The 15,839-nt window shown below is 39.9% G+C and overlaps 1 protein-coding gene and 1 pseudogene across 1 annotated transcript; one reads left to right on the top strand and one right to left on the bottom strand.

Moving 5' to 3' along the window:
* Positions 1–1,594: 1,594 nt before the first annotated feature.
* LOC119524676 (olfactory receptor 2AJ1-like) lies at positions 1,595–2,533 on the top strand. Its single transcript, XM_037823364.1, has one exon. The coding sequence runs from the start codon at positions 1,595–1,597 to the stop codon at positions 2,531–2,533; it is 939 nt and encodes a 312-aa protein (XP_037679292.1).
* A 608-nt stretch (positions 2,534–3,141) lies between these two features.
* LOC119524646 lies at positions 3,142–4,504 on the bottom strand (annotated as a pseudogene).
* Positions 4,505–15,839: the final 11,335 nt, after the last annotated feature.

The raw sequence follows: 15,839 nt of genomic DNA, 5'->3' as shown, positions 1-15,839 counted from the left end.
GGGAAAGCCAACAACTTTGGATACACATATGTATGAACACTACTGAAATTAAGTTGTCAATAGTATTCATTGATCTTGGATATTTACTGTGGTCAACCAGCTCACGGTAAACATTTCAGCCCTTACTTGAACACCAAATCTTACTGAGTAGTTTGGTCAATCCAATCAAAGTAGCAAGGGCTTAGTAATACATGTACATAGTCACAAACCTGATAAATTTGCTAAACTTTAAAAATTCTTGAAGTCATAACAAAGAAGAGTTAATATAGGTGGCAAAAATAGGATTATGGGATTTCTAATGAAGAATTCCAACATCATTCACAAAAGCAAAATTCAGAAAAAAATCATTCATCCCGTCAGTGATTATTTCCACTTTGAATAGTAAAATATATCACCAAAATGAAATAACAGTTCATTTTATTCAAACTTATACTTTGTTAATAAGATAGAAAAACATTGTTTTATATTTGTTGTTAGTTTTTGATGATCTTAGAATTTACTGAAAGCTAGAAATCTCAATTGGTGTTTTAAAAAATTACATTAATGTAAGTGTGTGTACATATGTATGCATGTGTATGTATTTGTGTACTTATGTATTTATATTGTGGGATTTTTTTACATACAGAAAATACACAGATAATTATAAAGTCAATACTTAAGTAACCAATATGCAAGTAGTAATAAATAGTATTTCTAACACCTATGATCCCATATGTTTAAAATTAATAAATTATTACTTAATGTCAATAAATTTAAAAAAAACAGGCAAAACTAAATTGTGTTGTTAAACATGAATTGTTAATTCTGACTATATAAATATTCATATTTTAAATTACAATATAAGTATGTGTCAAATTTTATAAAATAGGTTAAACTAAGATTTGTTGAGCACTTAATTAGTTATTATTTATGAAAGTCTTAGACATAGCACTTTTCATTTTCTACCATCTTCATCTAAATGAAAACAAATCAGGGGGAAATCAAGTTCCACAAACCATTCATGTATTCAACAAATATTATTGACCAACTGCTACATGCCAGGCACATTTCTAGGCACTTATTTAGAGAAGTGAAAAAAACAAAAATCTTCCATCATGAAATTTAATTTCTGATGTGTGAGAAAGACAATAAAAAATAAAGAGACATACCATATTTTTTTTCATATGACAGAAATTGAAAATTGATTCATGAAAATCTAAAGCAAGCAGAGTAAAGAGGATTGAGATAGTCTGGGTGGGAGTAGAATATTGTGATTTTAAGGATGTTCCTAGGTAGGCTTCACTGCGAAGAAGATATATTAACAAAACAGTCACAGAGAAGAATATGTAATTAACATTTTCAGATTACAAGGATTCAACAGCCCACTCATACTAAATACCGTTAGTTAAACAAATAAGTGCTTATCTTGTAAAACATGCCCAAGTCATAGGTGGTTGATAGTCCTTTGATTTGATTTTGATATATGCATTTCTAGCTCTCATTTACTTCTACAGATATATGTAATAAGCCTAGGTTTTACAGTCCTTTTTCTTCCTTTTCTATTCATCTCTTATTTACTTATTTTTTTCCTTTTAGGTAAACTGGGAGATTTGTGATGGGATATGAGAATCACACTTTCAGCAGTGATTTCATCCTCTTGGGACTATTCTCTTCCCAAACAAGTCTGGTCTCCTTTTCCTTTATATTTCTGATTTTTATTATAACTATAACAGAAAATACAGTCTTGATCCTGCTTATCTGCAAAGACATACATCTCCATACTCCTATGTATTTCCTGCTCAGACATCTCTCTTTCATGGATATCTTACATATTTCCAACATTGTTCCCAAAATGATCGCTGACTTTCTGTCAGGCAGGAAAACGATCTCATTTGCTGGCTGTGGCTTCCAGATATTTCTGTCCCTCACCCTGCTGGGTGGTGAGTGCCTCCTCCTGGCAGCCATGTCCTATGACCGCTATGCAGCCATCTGTCACCCACTGCGCTATCCAATTCTCATGAATGAGCATGTCAGTGTTCTCATGGCCGGAGGGTCCTGGCTCGTTGGGACCATCAACTCCACAGTTCACACAGCTCATGTACTCCATCTCTCCTTCTGTGGTTCTAGAGCCATTGATCACTTTTTCTGTGAAATACCAGCCATGTTGAAGTTGTCCTGTGTAGACACATCACACTATGAACGAGGAGTTTATGTAAGTGGTATCATCTTCCTGCTGATCCCTTTCTCCATGATATCAGCTTCTTATGTCCAAGTTCTCCTCACCGTCCTCCAAATGAAATCATCAGAGGCATGGAAAAAGTCATTTTCTACCTGTTCCTTCCACATGATTGTGGTCATCATGTACTATGGGCCATTTATTTTCACATATATGAGACCTAAACACTACCACACTCCAGGTCAGGATAAATTCTTGGCGATATTCTATACCATCCTCACACCCACACTTAACCCTCTAATCTACAGCTTTAGGAATAAAGATATTTTGCTGGCAATGAAAAATATGCTTAAATGTAATTTTCTACATAAAAAGTAAATATGCAAAATGCTTGAAATGTGTGTTCTATTTCCATGCCTGGAGGAAATCCATTATTCTATGGCCCTTAGAAGGAAATTAGAATTTTGCCAATAACAACTGCAAAGTTAATGTTTTCCCAAGTGTGGAAAGAAGTGGATATTTTGAAATTGTGGTCTATAAATTTATCCTATTTGTTGGTTTCTTACCTGCACATCTCTGAAAATTCATTGCCCCTTCTGTGATTCTTTTCTTTTCCTGTTTTTTTTTTTTTTTCATTTCAATATACTTTATTTTTAAACAGGTCACCACATGGAGATTTTGGCCCATTCTGCCATTATACAAGCTACAAATGCTTGCTCAACAGCTGAGAGGCACCCTTTAGAAACATGTTTAAAAGTGAATAAAAATGCATATAAAACAAATAATCAAGTAGTTTCCATAAGAACACAGATAATTTTGACCCATCTCCTAGTCTTCCATCCTAGTCTTCCAGTCTTCCAGGTTGGCATCTGTGCCAATCCCACTCATACAAAGACATTTCAAATCTAACAGTAATTAAGTTAGGTGGTCTCCCCAAATCCCTTAATTGAAGCCAAACTCACAGTTAACAGCTACAAAAATGGCATTTACACATCAATACTAGCTGAAGAACAAGTTGCCAGGTGACATTTCATTCCACTTTCCCAAGCACAAGACACAGGCAGGATGCTGATATCCTGTTCCTCTAATTTGGATGGTAATCATGGTTCTTGATTCACTGCATGAGTTGCCATGTCAGCCGAGACATCACATGGTGGATCATGGGCCTCTGGAAGCTGTTGAAAGTAGAAGCAGTCCATGTTCTTAAACAGCATCCAGCCACTCATATGCATTTCTAGCAGGTCAGAGCACTCCACTATTTGATCCAGGCCATCGCAAGTCAATCCCCGTATGCTTGATGAATAGTATTTCTCATCTCATTTGGGACTCTTTCAAAAGAGGTTTTATGTGTACATGATCATAGAGGATGCAATTAAATGACCCATATACTCCATCACTCACATAATACATAAAGGTTTGTACACTGGATTCATATTCATCACCAGAGCCTGTCTGTTCCTTTAATACAAGTTTTTTTGGCAATGACATTCATTGCAAGAGTGAAAGCTGATGCAACATAATATCTGTCTGGCTCAGCTGTGATTTTCACTTCAAAGTCTGATGGAAAATACTTGTCTAATGCTGGATTGATTACACTGGTGATCTCTTCAAATTTAAAGTTCCCATCCTCAGATCCAGGAGAGCCACCACCAATATCAAGCAGATACATGCTGAAACCAACTTTGACTCCCATGTAAAAGACACAGCAGGCATCCGAGATTGCCTGCAAGAAGGTTTCAGGATCAGTACAGCTTCTTCCAACATGGAAGCTGACACCAATGACATCAATATCCAGCTTTTTAGTGCATTCCAAAAGAAACCTGCTGGATTTGAGTGTGGCTCCAAATTTAACACTGAGGCAACAGACTGCTTTGGTTTCATCAGTGGCAGTATGCAAAATCAACCTTGCCTTTGGATGTGACCTGGCCAATTTCATCAACTCGACCTCGCTGTAAACATCATCATCTCAACTCCATTTTTGGCCACATACTTAATTATGGACACTTGATTACAAGGGTTTGCATAGATTATCCTCTCAGGAGGTACCCTGAGGCTCTGCACCAACCGTATTTCAATCTTGCAATAATACAGTCAAATTCTGTCCCAATGGCAACCAGGGTCATCACTATGGCTCTGCTGTCATTACATTTGAAGGCATAGAAGGGAGTGACACAAGGAAGAGCTTTTAACCATATTAGGTATTTCTTTAGAATGTCTCCAAGTTCTGAAACATAGATGGTACCTTTATGGTCAGAAGAAGATACTTCATTAATTTTTTGATCCAGAATGTTCTTGACAGTAAAGTCTCCATCAAGGAAATGCAAACTCTTCATTACTGAAGTTGTTCATGGTTTCTTGACGTTCCTCTGAAACACAACAAAACAGAAAACCAAGAGATGGAATATAAAGAAATTATTTCCAGCTTTTCATGAAGGCGATTCTCCAGGAATTCCAAATCCTGCTGAATGACAAGATTTGTGCCCTTGGTGCAGCAGTGGAAACATTCTGTGAGCACAAGGGCAGAGCGGGCAGGCCCCGAGAAGGTGCCACCTTCTGCACTGCCACCCCAACCCCCACCCCTGCCTCCCACAAGGAAAAGAGCACCCACAACACTACCCACCTTGATCTAGCTAGATCCCTGCTGGATGCCGCCCCAACCCCAACCCCACAAGCTTCCAAGAATGAAACCTCTCCTGAAACTTCTCCTGTTATCCTGCCACAGTTAGGGTTGTGGTTAGGGTTAGGGTTAGCCCTTTCCATGCCCAGTTTTGCATACCCACAGCCAGCCTTCAGGAAAGGGTTAGGGTTAGGGTTAGGGTTAAGTTTAGGGATAAGGTTAAGGTTAAGATTTAGGGTTAGGGTTAGGGTTATGGATAAGCATAAGCTTAGGATTAGTTCTAGGGTTAGGGTTTGGGTTTTAAAAATTGGGGTTAGGGATAGGGATAGGGATAGATATAGGATAGGTTTTGTGTTACATTTAGGTTTTGTTATAGGTATATACAGGGATAGATTAGGTTTTTGTGGTTTATGGTTAGGTTTATGGTTAGGGATAGGGTTAGGGTTAGGCTTAGAGTTAGAGTTATGGTTATGGGTAGGTTTAGGGTTACTTTAATCATGCTTTCCACAGCCCAGCTTCACATGCCCACAGCAGGCCTCCTGGGAAGAACACACCCACACCCCACCCCTCATGGTCCAGCCAGATCCCTGAACCAAACCCCACATGCTGCCCAGACAGAAGCCTCTTCATAAGCATTGCTTCCTGTGCTGGTTCCAGGGTAATGGTTAGGGATCAGGTTAGGTTTAGGGTTAGGATTAGGATTAGGGTTAGGTATGTGATAGGGTTAGGGTTAGGGTAAGGGTTAGTGTTAGGGTTAGGGATGTGATAGGAATATGGATAGAGTTAAGTTATTTTTATGCTTATAGTTAGCTTTAGGTTTAGGGTTAAGGTTAGGGGAAATGTGCTCTTCCCCCTCCAAGCTACATATTCCCACATCAGGCCCCCCTCCATGGAAAGAGCACACCCACCCCTCACCCTACGTCGTCCAGCCAGATCCTTGGGAAAATGTTAGGTCTAGGGATTGGTTTATGGTAAGGATTAGGATTAATGGGCCCTTCCCTGGAACAGCTTCACATGTGCACAGAGTTCCTCCAAGGAAAGAGCATCCCAAGCCCCCACCCATGTGGTCCAGCCAGATCCCTGCCCCCAACCTCACAGGCTTCCCAGGCTAAAGCCTCTCCGAAAGCAGCTTCTCCCATTCTGTTCCCAGTTTGAGGGTTACTGTTAGGGTTGGGTTAGGGTTACGTATAGGGTTAGGTTTATGGTTAGGAATAGTGTTAGGGTTAGGAATAGGTTTAGGAAGAGGGTTAGGAACAGGATTAGGGATTTGATAGGTATAGGGTAGGGTTATGGATAGCGATCAGGTTAGGTTAAGGATAATGTTAGGATTAGGGTTAGGGTTGTGGTTAGGGTTTGGTAGGTTGGGTTAGGGTTCGTGTTGGGTTCGGTTCGGCTCTGCTAGGCTTCGGGGTAGGCTTCGGGTTCGGTTTTCCTTTCGGGTTCGGGTTCTGGTTCGGGCTCGGGCTCTGGGTCGGTTTCTGGCTCGGCCTCGGCTTCGCGTTCGTGTTCGGGTTCGGTTTCGGGGTCATTGGGTTAGGTTTCAGCTTCGGGTTATTTCGGGATAGGGATATGGATAGGTTTATGGATAGGGTTAGGGTTAGGGTTAGGATTAGGGTTAGTGTTAGTGTAGGGTTAGGTTTAGGGGTAGCATTAGGGTTAGGTTTCAGCTTAGGGTTATATTTAGGGATAGGGATATGGATAGGTTTATGGATAGGGTTAGGGTTAGGGTTGAGTGAGATAGAAGGAAGTTCATGAGAAAAACATGTATTGTTTTAAAATGTGGCTTCTGACACCTGCACCTCTGGATTTGTGGCCATGTTTAAGGTGGAATGCCTTTGGCATATCACTTAATCTCTCTGGGCCCTATATTATTTGATGATCAAATGAGATTATAAAAGCAAGATGCTTGAAATCTTTCATGACATTTAAAATGAACAATAATGTTTATCTCATAATAATTATGGATGAAACAGTTGTATTAGGTGAATATATTTTTATAAATAAACCTGAATATTGAATTTATTTGGTGATCATTTATATTGACTTGTCAATGTATCAAAAAATAATTGAAGAAGAATCACTTGATAAGGTCACACCTCTTTTACTTGTCTCTCTGTAATAGGCAGTCAGTGGAATAAGTACATTCATTCTTTGATTCCACAAACTCTTGGTGACCATCTCAACACTGGCCTTACAGCTACAAACAAAACCATGCAAGTGCTCTGCCCAGATAGAACTTCTGCCAGTGTATAGGGCTGCCCTTATACAGATCCCTTAACAATGTATTTCCAAGCTCTGATGAGTAGAGATAAGATAGGCTTAAAAGTGAGAGGATAAGAGGCGGGGCAAGATGGAAGACTGGTGAGCTGTATGTTTTAGTTACTCCTCCAGGAAAGTAGGTAGAAAGCCAGGAACTGCGTGGACTGGACACCACAGAGCAATCTGTCTTTGGGCATGCTTCATACAACACTCATGAAAATGTCGAACTGCTGAGATCAGCGAAATCTGTAAGTTTTTGTGGCCAGGGGACCAGCGCCCCTCCCTGCCAGGCTCAGTCCCGTGGGAGGAGGGGCTGTCAGCTCCAAGAAGGAGAAGGGAGAACTGCAGTGGCTGCTCTTATCGGAAACTCATTCTACTGATACAGACTCCAACCATAGATAGACAGAGACCAGACACCAGAGAATCTGTGAGCAGCAGCCAGCCCAGAGAGGAGACAGGCATAGAAAAAAAAACAACACGAAAAACTCCAAAATAAAGCAGAGGATTTTTAGAGTTCTGGTGAACACAGAAAGGGGAAGGGCGGAGCTCAGGCCCTAAGGCGCATATGCAAATCCCGAAGAAAAGCCGATCTCTCTGCCCTGTGGACCTTTCCTTAATGGCCCTGGTTGCTTTGTCTCTTAGCATTTCAATAACCCATTAGATCTCTGAGGAGGACCCTTTTTTTTTTTTTTTTTTTAATCCTTTTTTCTTTTTCTGAAACAATTACTCTAAGAAGCCCAAAACAGAAAGCTTCAAAGACTTTCAATTTGGGCACGTCAAGTAAAGAGCAGAACTAAGAGAGCTCTGAGACAAAAGGCAATAATTCAGTGGCTGAGAAAATTCACTAAACAACACAACTTCCCAAGAAAACGGGGGTGTCCGCTCACAGCCACCATCCTGGTGGACAGGAAACACTCCTGCCCATCGCCAGCCCCATAGCCCAGAGCTGCCCCAGACAACCCAGTGTGACGGAAGGGCTTCAAATAACAGGCACACACCACAAAACTGGGCGTGGACATTAGCCTTCCCTGCAACCTCAGCACATTGTCCCAGAGTTGGGAAGGTGGAGCAGTGTGAATTAACAAAGCCCCATTCAGCCATCATTTGAGCAGACTGGGAGCCTCCCTACACAGCCCAGCAGCCCAGAACTGCCCTGAGGGGACGGCACTCACCTGTGACATAGCACAGTCATCCCTCAACAGAGGACCCGGGGCGCACAGCCTGGAAGAGGGGCCCACTTGCAAGTCTCTGGAGCCATACGCCAATACCAAGGACTTGTGGGTCAGTGGCAGAGACAAACTGAGGCAGGATTGAACTGAAGGATTAGACTATTGCACCAGCTTTAAAACTCTAGGATCACCAGGGAGATTTGATTGTTAGGGCCACCCCCCTCCCCGACTGCCCAGAAACACGCCCCACATACAGGGCAGGCAACACCAACTACACCGCAAGCTTGGTACACCAATTGGGCCCCACAAGACTCACTCCCCCACTCACCAAAAAGGCTAAGCAGGGGAGAACTGGCTTGTGGAGAACAGGTGGCTTGTGGATGCCACCTGCTGGTTAGTTAGAGAAAGTGTACTCCACGAAGCTGTAGATCTGATAAATTAGAGATAAGGACTTCAATAGGTCTACAAACCCTAAAATAACCCTTTCAATTTGAGCAAATGCCACGAGGCCAAAAACAACAGAAAATTATAAAGCATATGAAAAAACCAGATGATATGGATAACCCAAGGCCAAGCACCCAAATCAAAATACCAGAAGAGACACAGCACCTAGAGCAGCTACTCAAAGAACTAAAGATGAACAATGGGACCATAGTATCGGATATAAAGGAAATCAAGAAGACTCTAGAAGAGCATAAAGAAGACATTGCAAGACTAAATAAAAAAATGGATGACCTTATGGAAATTAAAGAAACTGTTGACCAAATTAAAGAGATTCTGGACACTCATAGTACAAGACTAGAGGAAGTTGAACAACGAATCAGTGACCTGGAAGATGACAGAATGGAAAATGAAAGCATAAAAGAAAGAATGGGGAAAAAATTGAAAAAATTGAAATGGACCTCAGGGATATGATAGATAATATGAAACGTCCAAATATAAGACTCATTGGTGTCCCAGAAGGGGAAGAAAAGGGTAAAGGTCTAGGAAGAGTATTCAAAGAAATTGTTGGGGAAAACTTCCCAAATCTTCTAAAACAACATAAATACACAATCATAAATGCTCAGCGAACTCCAAATAGAATAAATCCAAATAACCCACTCCGAGACATATACTGATCACACTGTCAAACACAGAAGAGAAGGAGCAAGTTCTGAAAGCAGCAAGAGAAAGCAATTCACCACATACAAGGAAACCGCATAAGACTAAGTAGTGACTACTCAGCAGCCACCATGGGGCCAGAAGGCAGTGGCACGATATATTTAAAATTCTGAGTGAGAAAAATTTCCAGCCAAGAATACTTTATCCATTAAGCTCTCCCTCAAATTTGAAGGAGAGCTTAAATTTTCACAGACAAACAAATGCTGAGAGAATTTGCTAACAAGAGACCTGCCCTACTGGAGATACTAAAGGGAGCCCTACAGACAGAGAAACAAAGACAGGACAGAGAGACTTGGAGAAAGGTTCAGTACTAAAGAGATTCGGTATGAGTACAATAAAGGATATTAATAGAGAGAGGGGAAAAATATGGCAAACATAAACCAAAGGATAAGATGGCTGATTCAAGAAATGCCTTCACGGTTATAACGTTGAATGTAAATGGATTAAACTCCCCAATTAAAAGATATAGATTCGCAGAATGGATCAAAAAAAATGAACCATCAATATGTTGCATACAAGAGACTCATCTTAGACATAGGGACACAAAGAAACTGAAAGTGAAAGGATGGAAAAATATTTCATGCAAGCTACAGCCAAAAGAAAGCAGTTGTAGCAATATTAATCTCAGATAAAATAGACTTCAAATGCTGGGATGTTTTGAGAGACAAAGAAGGCCACTACATACTAATAAAAGGGGCAATTCAGCAAGAAGAAATAAGATTTTTAAATGTCTATGCACCCAATCAAGGTGCCACAAAATACATGAGAAAACACTGGCAAAACTAAAGGAAGAAATTGATGTTTCCACAATAATTGTGGGAGACTTCAACACATCACTCTCTCCTATAGATAGATCAACCAGACAGAAGACCAATAAGGAAATTGAAAACCTAAACAATCTGATAAATGAATTAGATTTAACAGACATATACAGGACATTACATCCCAAATCACCAGGATACACATACTTTTCTAGTGCTCACAGAACTTTCTCCAGAATAGATCATATGCTGGGACATAAAACAAGCCTCAATAAATTTAAAAAGATTGAAGTTATTCAAAGCACATTGTCTGACCACAATGGAATACAATTAGAAGTTATTAACCATCAGAGACTTAGAAAATTCACAAATACCTGGAGGTTAAACAACACACTCCTAAACAATCAGTAGATTAAAGAAGAAATAGCAAGAGAAATTGCTAAATATAAAGAGATGAATGAAAATGAGAACACAACATACCAAAACCTATCGGATGCAGCAAAAGCAGTGCTAAGGGGGAAATTTATAGCACTAAATGCATATATTAAAAAGGAAAGAGCTAAATTCAAAGAACTAATGGATCAACTGAAGATACTAAAAAATGAACAGGCAACCAATCCTAAACCAAGTAGAAAAAAAAGAAATAACAAGGATTAAAGCAGAATTAAATGACATAGAGAACAGAAAAAACAGAGAGAATAAATAACACCAAAAGTTGGTTCTTTGAGAAGATCAACAAGATTGACAAGCCCCTAGCTAGACTGACAAAATCAAAAGAGAGAAGACCCATATAAACAAAATAATGAATGAAAAAGGTGACATAACTGCAGATCCTGAAGAAATTAAAAAAATTATAAGAGGATATTATGAACAACTGTATGGCAATAAACTGGACAATGTGGAAGAAATGGACAATTTCCTGGAAACATATGAACAACCTAGACTGACCAGAGAAGAAATAGAAGAACTCAACCAACCCATCACAAGCAAAGAGAGCCAATCAGTCATCAAAAATCTTCCCACAAATAAATGCCCAGGGCCAGATGGCTTCACAGGGGAATTCTACCAAACTTTCCAGAAAGAACTGACACCAATCTTACTCAAACTCTTTCAAAACATTGAAGAAAATGGAACACTACCCAACTCATTTTATGAAGCTAACATCAATCTAATACCAAAACCAGGCAAAGATGCTACAAAAAAGGAAACTACCGGCCAATCTCCCTAATGAATATAGATGCAAAAATCCTCAACAAAATACTTGCAATTCGAATCCAAAGACACATTAAAAAAATCATACACCATGACCAAGTGGGGTTCATTCCAGGCATGCAAGGATGGTTCAACATAAGAAAAACAATCAATGTATTACAACACATTAAAAACTCGAAAGGGAAAAATCAATTGATCATCTCAATAGATGGTGAAAAAGCATTTGACAAAATCCAACATCCCTTTTTGATAAAAACACTTCAGAAGGTAGGAATTGAAGGAAACTTCCTCAACATGATAAAGAGCATTATGAAAAACCACAGCCAGCATAGTACTCAATGGTGAGAGACTGAAAGCCTTCCCTCTAAGATCAGGAACAAGACAAGGATGCCCGCTGTCACCACTGTTATTCAACATTGTGCTGGAAGTGCTAGCCAGGGCAATCCAGCAAGACAAAGAAATAAAAGGCATCCAAATTGGAAAGAAGAAGTAAAAACTGTCATTGTTTGCAGACGATATGATCTTATATCTGGAAAACCCTGAGAAATCAACGATACAGCTACTAGAGCTAATAACAAATTTAGCAAAGTAGCGGGATACAAGATTAATGCACATAAGTTAGTAATGTTTCTATATGCTAGAAATGAACAAACTGAAGAGACACTCAAGAAAAAGATACCATTTTCAATAGCAACTAAAAAATCAAGTACCTAGGAATAAACTTAACCAAAGATGTAAAAGACCTATACAAAGAAACTACATAACTCTACGAAAAGAAATAGAAGGGGACCTTAAAAGATGGAAAAATATTCCATGTTCATGGATAGGAAGGCTAAATGTCATTAAGATGTCAATTCTATTCTACCCAAACTCATCTACAGATTCAATGCAATCCCAATCAAAATTCCAACAACCTACTTTGCAGACTTGGAAAAGCTAGTTATCAAATTTTTTGAAGGGAAGATGCCTCGAATTGCTAAAGACACTCTGAAAAGAAAAACGAAGTGGGAGGACTTACACTCCCTGACTTTGAAGCTTATTATAAAGCCACAGTTGCCAAAACAGCATGGTACTGGCACAAAGATAGACATATAGATCAATGGAATCGAATTGAGAATTCAGATAGACCCTCAGATCTATGGCTGACTGATCTTTGATAAGGCCCCCAAAGTCACTGAACTGAGCCATAATGGTCTTTCAACAAATGGGCTGGGAGAGTTGGAAATCCATATCCAAAAGAATGAAAGAGGACCCCTACCTCACCCCCTACACAAAAATTAACTCAAAATGGACCAAAGAGCTCAATATAAAAGAAAGTACCATAAAACTCCTAGAAGATAATGTAGGAAAACATCTTCAAGACCTTTTATTAGGCGGCCACTTCCTAGACTTTACACCAAAAGCACAAGCAACAAAAGAGAAAATAGAGAAATGGGAACTCCCAAGCTTAGAAGTTTCTGCACCTCAAAGGAATTTCTCAAAAAGGTAAAGAGGCAGCCAACTCAATGGGAAAAAATTTTGGAAACCATGTATCTGACAAAAGACTGATATCTTGCATATACAAAGAAATCCTGCATCTCAAAGACAATAGTACAGACAGCCCAATTATAAAATGGGCAAAAGATATGAAAAGACAGTTCTCTGAAGAGGAAATACAAATGGCCAAGAAACACATGAAAAATGTTCAGCTTCACTAGCTATTAGAGAGATGCAAATTAAACCACAATGAGATACCATCTAACACCAGTTAGAATGACTGCCATTAAACAAACAGGAAACTACAAATGCTGGAGGGGATGTGGAGAAATTGGAACTCTTATTCACTGTTGGTGGGACTGTATAATGGTTCAGCCACTCTGGAAGTCAGTCTGGCAGTTCCTTAGAAAACTAGATATAGAGCTACCATTCGATCTGGCGATTGTACTTCTCGGTATATACCCGGAAGATCGGAAAGCAGTGACACGAACAGATATCTGCACGCCAATGTTCATAGCACAATTCACAATTGCCAAGAGATGGACACAACCCAAATGTCCTTCAACAGATGAGTGGATAAATAAAATGTGTTATGTACACACGATGGAATACTACGCGTCAGTAAGAAGGAACGATCTCGTGAAACATATGACAACATGGATGAACCTGAAGACATAATGTGAGTGAAATAAGCCAGGCACAAAAAGAGAATATTATATGCTACCACTAATGTGAACTTTCAAAAATGTAAAACAAATGGTTTATAATGTAGAATGTAGGGGAACTAGCAGTAGAGTAATTACGGAAGGGGAACAATAATCCAAGAAGAACAGATAAGCTTTTTAACATTCTGGGGATGCCCAGAAATGACTATGGTCTGTTAATTTCTGATGGATATAGTAGGAACAAGTTCACAGAAAGGTTGCTATATTATGTAACTTTCTTGGGGTAAAGTAGGAACATGTTGGAAGTTAAGCAGTTATCTTAGGTTAGTTGTCTTTTTCTTACTCCCTTGTTATGGTCTCTTTGAAATGTTCTTTTATTGTAAGTTTGTTTTCTTTTTAACTTTTTTTCATACAGTTGATTTAAAAATAAGGGAAAGTTAAAAAAAAAAAAAAGAAAGAAGAAAAACAAGGAAAAAAAATGATGTAGTGCCCCCTTGAGGAGCCTGTGGAGAATGCAGGGGTATTCGCCTACCCCACCTCCATGGTTGCTAACATGACCACAGACATAGGGGACTGGTGGTTTGATGGGTTGAGACCTCTACCATAAGTTTTACCCTTGGGATGACGGTTCCTGCAAAGGAGAGGCTAGGCCTCCCTATATTTGTGCCTAAGAGTCTCCTCCTGACTGCCTCTTTGTTGCTCAGATGTGGCCCTCTCTCTCTGGCTAAGCCAACTTGAAAGGTGAAATCACTGCCCTCCCCCCTACGTGGGATCAGACACCCAGGGGAGTGAATCTCCCTGGCAACGTGGAATATGACTCCCGGGGAGGAATGTAGACCCGGCATCGTGGGACGGAGAACATCTTCTTTACCAAAAGGGGATGTGAAAGGAAATTAAATAAGCTTCAGTGGCAGAGAGATTCCAAAAGGAGCCGAGAGGTCACTCTGGTGGGCACTCTTACGCACACTTTAGACAACCCTTTTTAGGTTCTAAAGAATTGGGGTAGCTGGTGGTGCATAACTGAAACTATCAAACTACAACCCAGAACCCATGAATCTCGAAAACAGATGTATAAAATGTAGCTTATGAGGGGTGACAAGGGGATTGGGAAGCCATAAGGACCACACTCCACTTTGTCTAGTTTATGGATGGATGAGTAGAAAAATAGGGGAAGGAAACAAACAGACAAAGGTACCCAGTGTTCTTTTTTACTTCAATTGCTCTTTTCACTCTAATTATTATTCTTGTTATTTTTGTGTGTGCTAATGAAGGTGTCAGGGATTGATTTAGGTGGTGAATGTACAACTGTATAATGAACTATGTAATGGTACTGTAAACAATCGAAAGTACGATTTGTTTTGTATGACTGCGTGGTATGTGAATATATCTCAATAAAATGATTTTAAAAAAAAGTGAGAGGATAATGGGGAAGAGGCAGAGAAGGCATTTTTATTTCAACAAATGCATATTCTTATTCTTAATAATACAATTCAACAAACACTGGCTGAAGCATACTCCATCTCCCTTCTCCCTGTGAATCCCAGAAGCTTCTAGGGTACCCTAAGAATGTCTGGCATTTCATCAGTGTCCCCCCCATCACTTTTCAAGCAAATTGCTTTCATGCATTCCCTTCACTTCCTCTGTGGCTATTCCCTGGGGAAAGGCATCCCCTGCTGCCCTATGGCATGTGGTGCTTTCCCCTCTGCATGCCATATCGGACAGAAACCTCAGGTAGGTATTATCTTCCCTCCTATTCCTTGAAGCTTCTGGCATATCTGACCCTTCTCCTGCCCTTCTGCAACCCCCAACTAAATTTGAAGCAAATACTTGATGTTGGCATCATCTAATATTCCACAGTCCTTTAGGGAAGTCAATTTGATGCAGATGAATTGAAGGACAAAAGACCAAGGCACATGTAAGACCAGTGTTGTTGTAGCTTCTGAGGTTCCAGTGAGTCCTCTGGGAGGTGTACATTGTGATCCTACTGCTACAGTGAAAGGAAATGGCAAGCATGTTAATTAACCCCCTCAGCAGAGTGTAACTGGCCCAAAGAATTGTGGTGAGAGATGAGGGTTTTAGAAGAAGCAGGGGCCAGGTCACATAGGGATGCATAGGTCATGTCAAGGCTGGACTAGGGTACACCCTACAGTGAAAACCTTTACGGGAGTGGACAGTACATTGAAACATGAGCAACTAAATGGAAATTGAATATGATGCCCAGACTGAGGTGTCAGGATCTGAGAGAGACCGAGTCCTTTTGCTCTAAAGAGAACAAGAAAGGCTGCATGGAGGGAGGATCTTGCAGGAAAATATTGGAAATGGGAGACTTTTTAGCCTTAGACAGGTGGGGTAAAAAGATGTGGA

The sequence above is a fragment of the Choloepus didactylus genome (genome assembly GCF_015220235.1).
Source record: "Choloepus didactylus isolate mChoDid1 chromosome 11 unlocalized genomic scaffold, mChoDid1.pri SUPER_11_unloc3, whole genome shotgun sequence".
Taxonomy (NCBI): Eukaryota; Metazoa; Chordata; class Mammalia; order Pilosa; family Megalonychidae; genus Choloepus; species Choloepus didactylus.
This window is presented reverse-complemented; position numbering and strand designations above follow the sequence as displayed.

What these genes read in the sequence shown, in the direction of transcription:
- LOC119524676 (XM_037823364.1), top strand. Translation starts at nt 1,595, where the DNA reads ATGGGATATGAGAATCACACTTTCAGCAGTGATTTCATCCTCTTGGGA.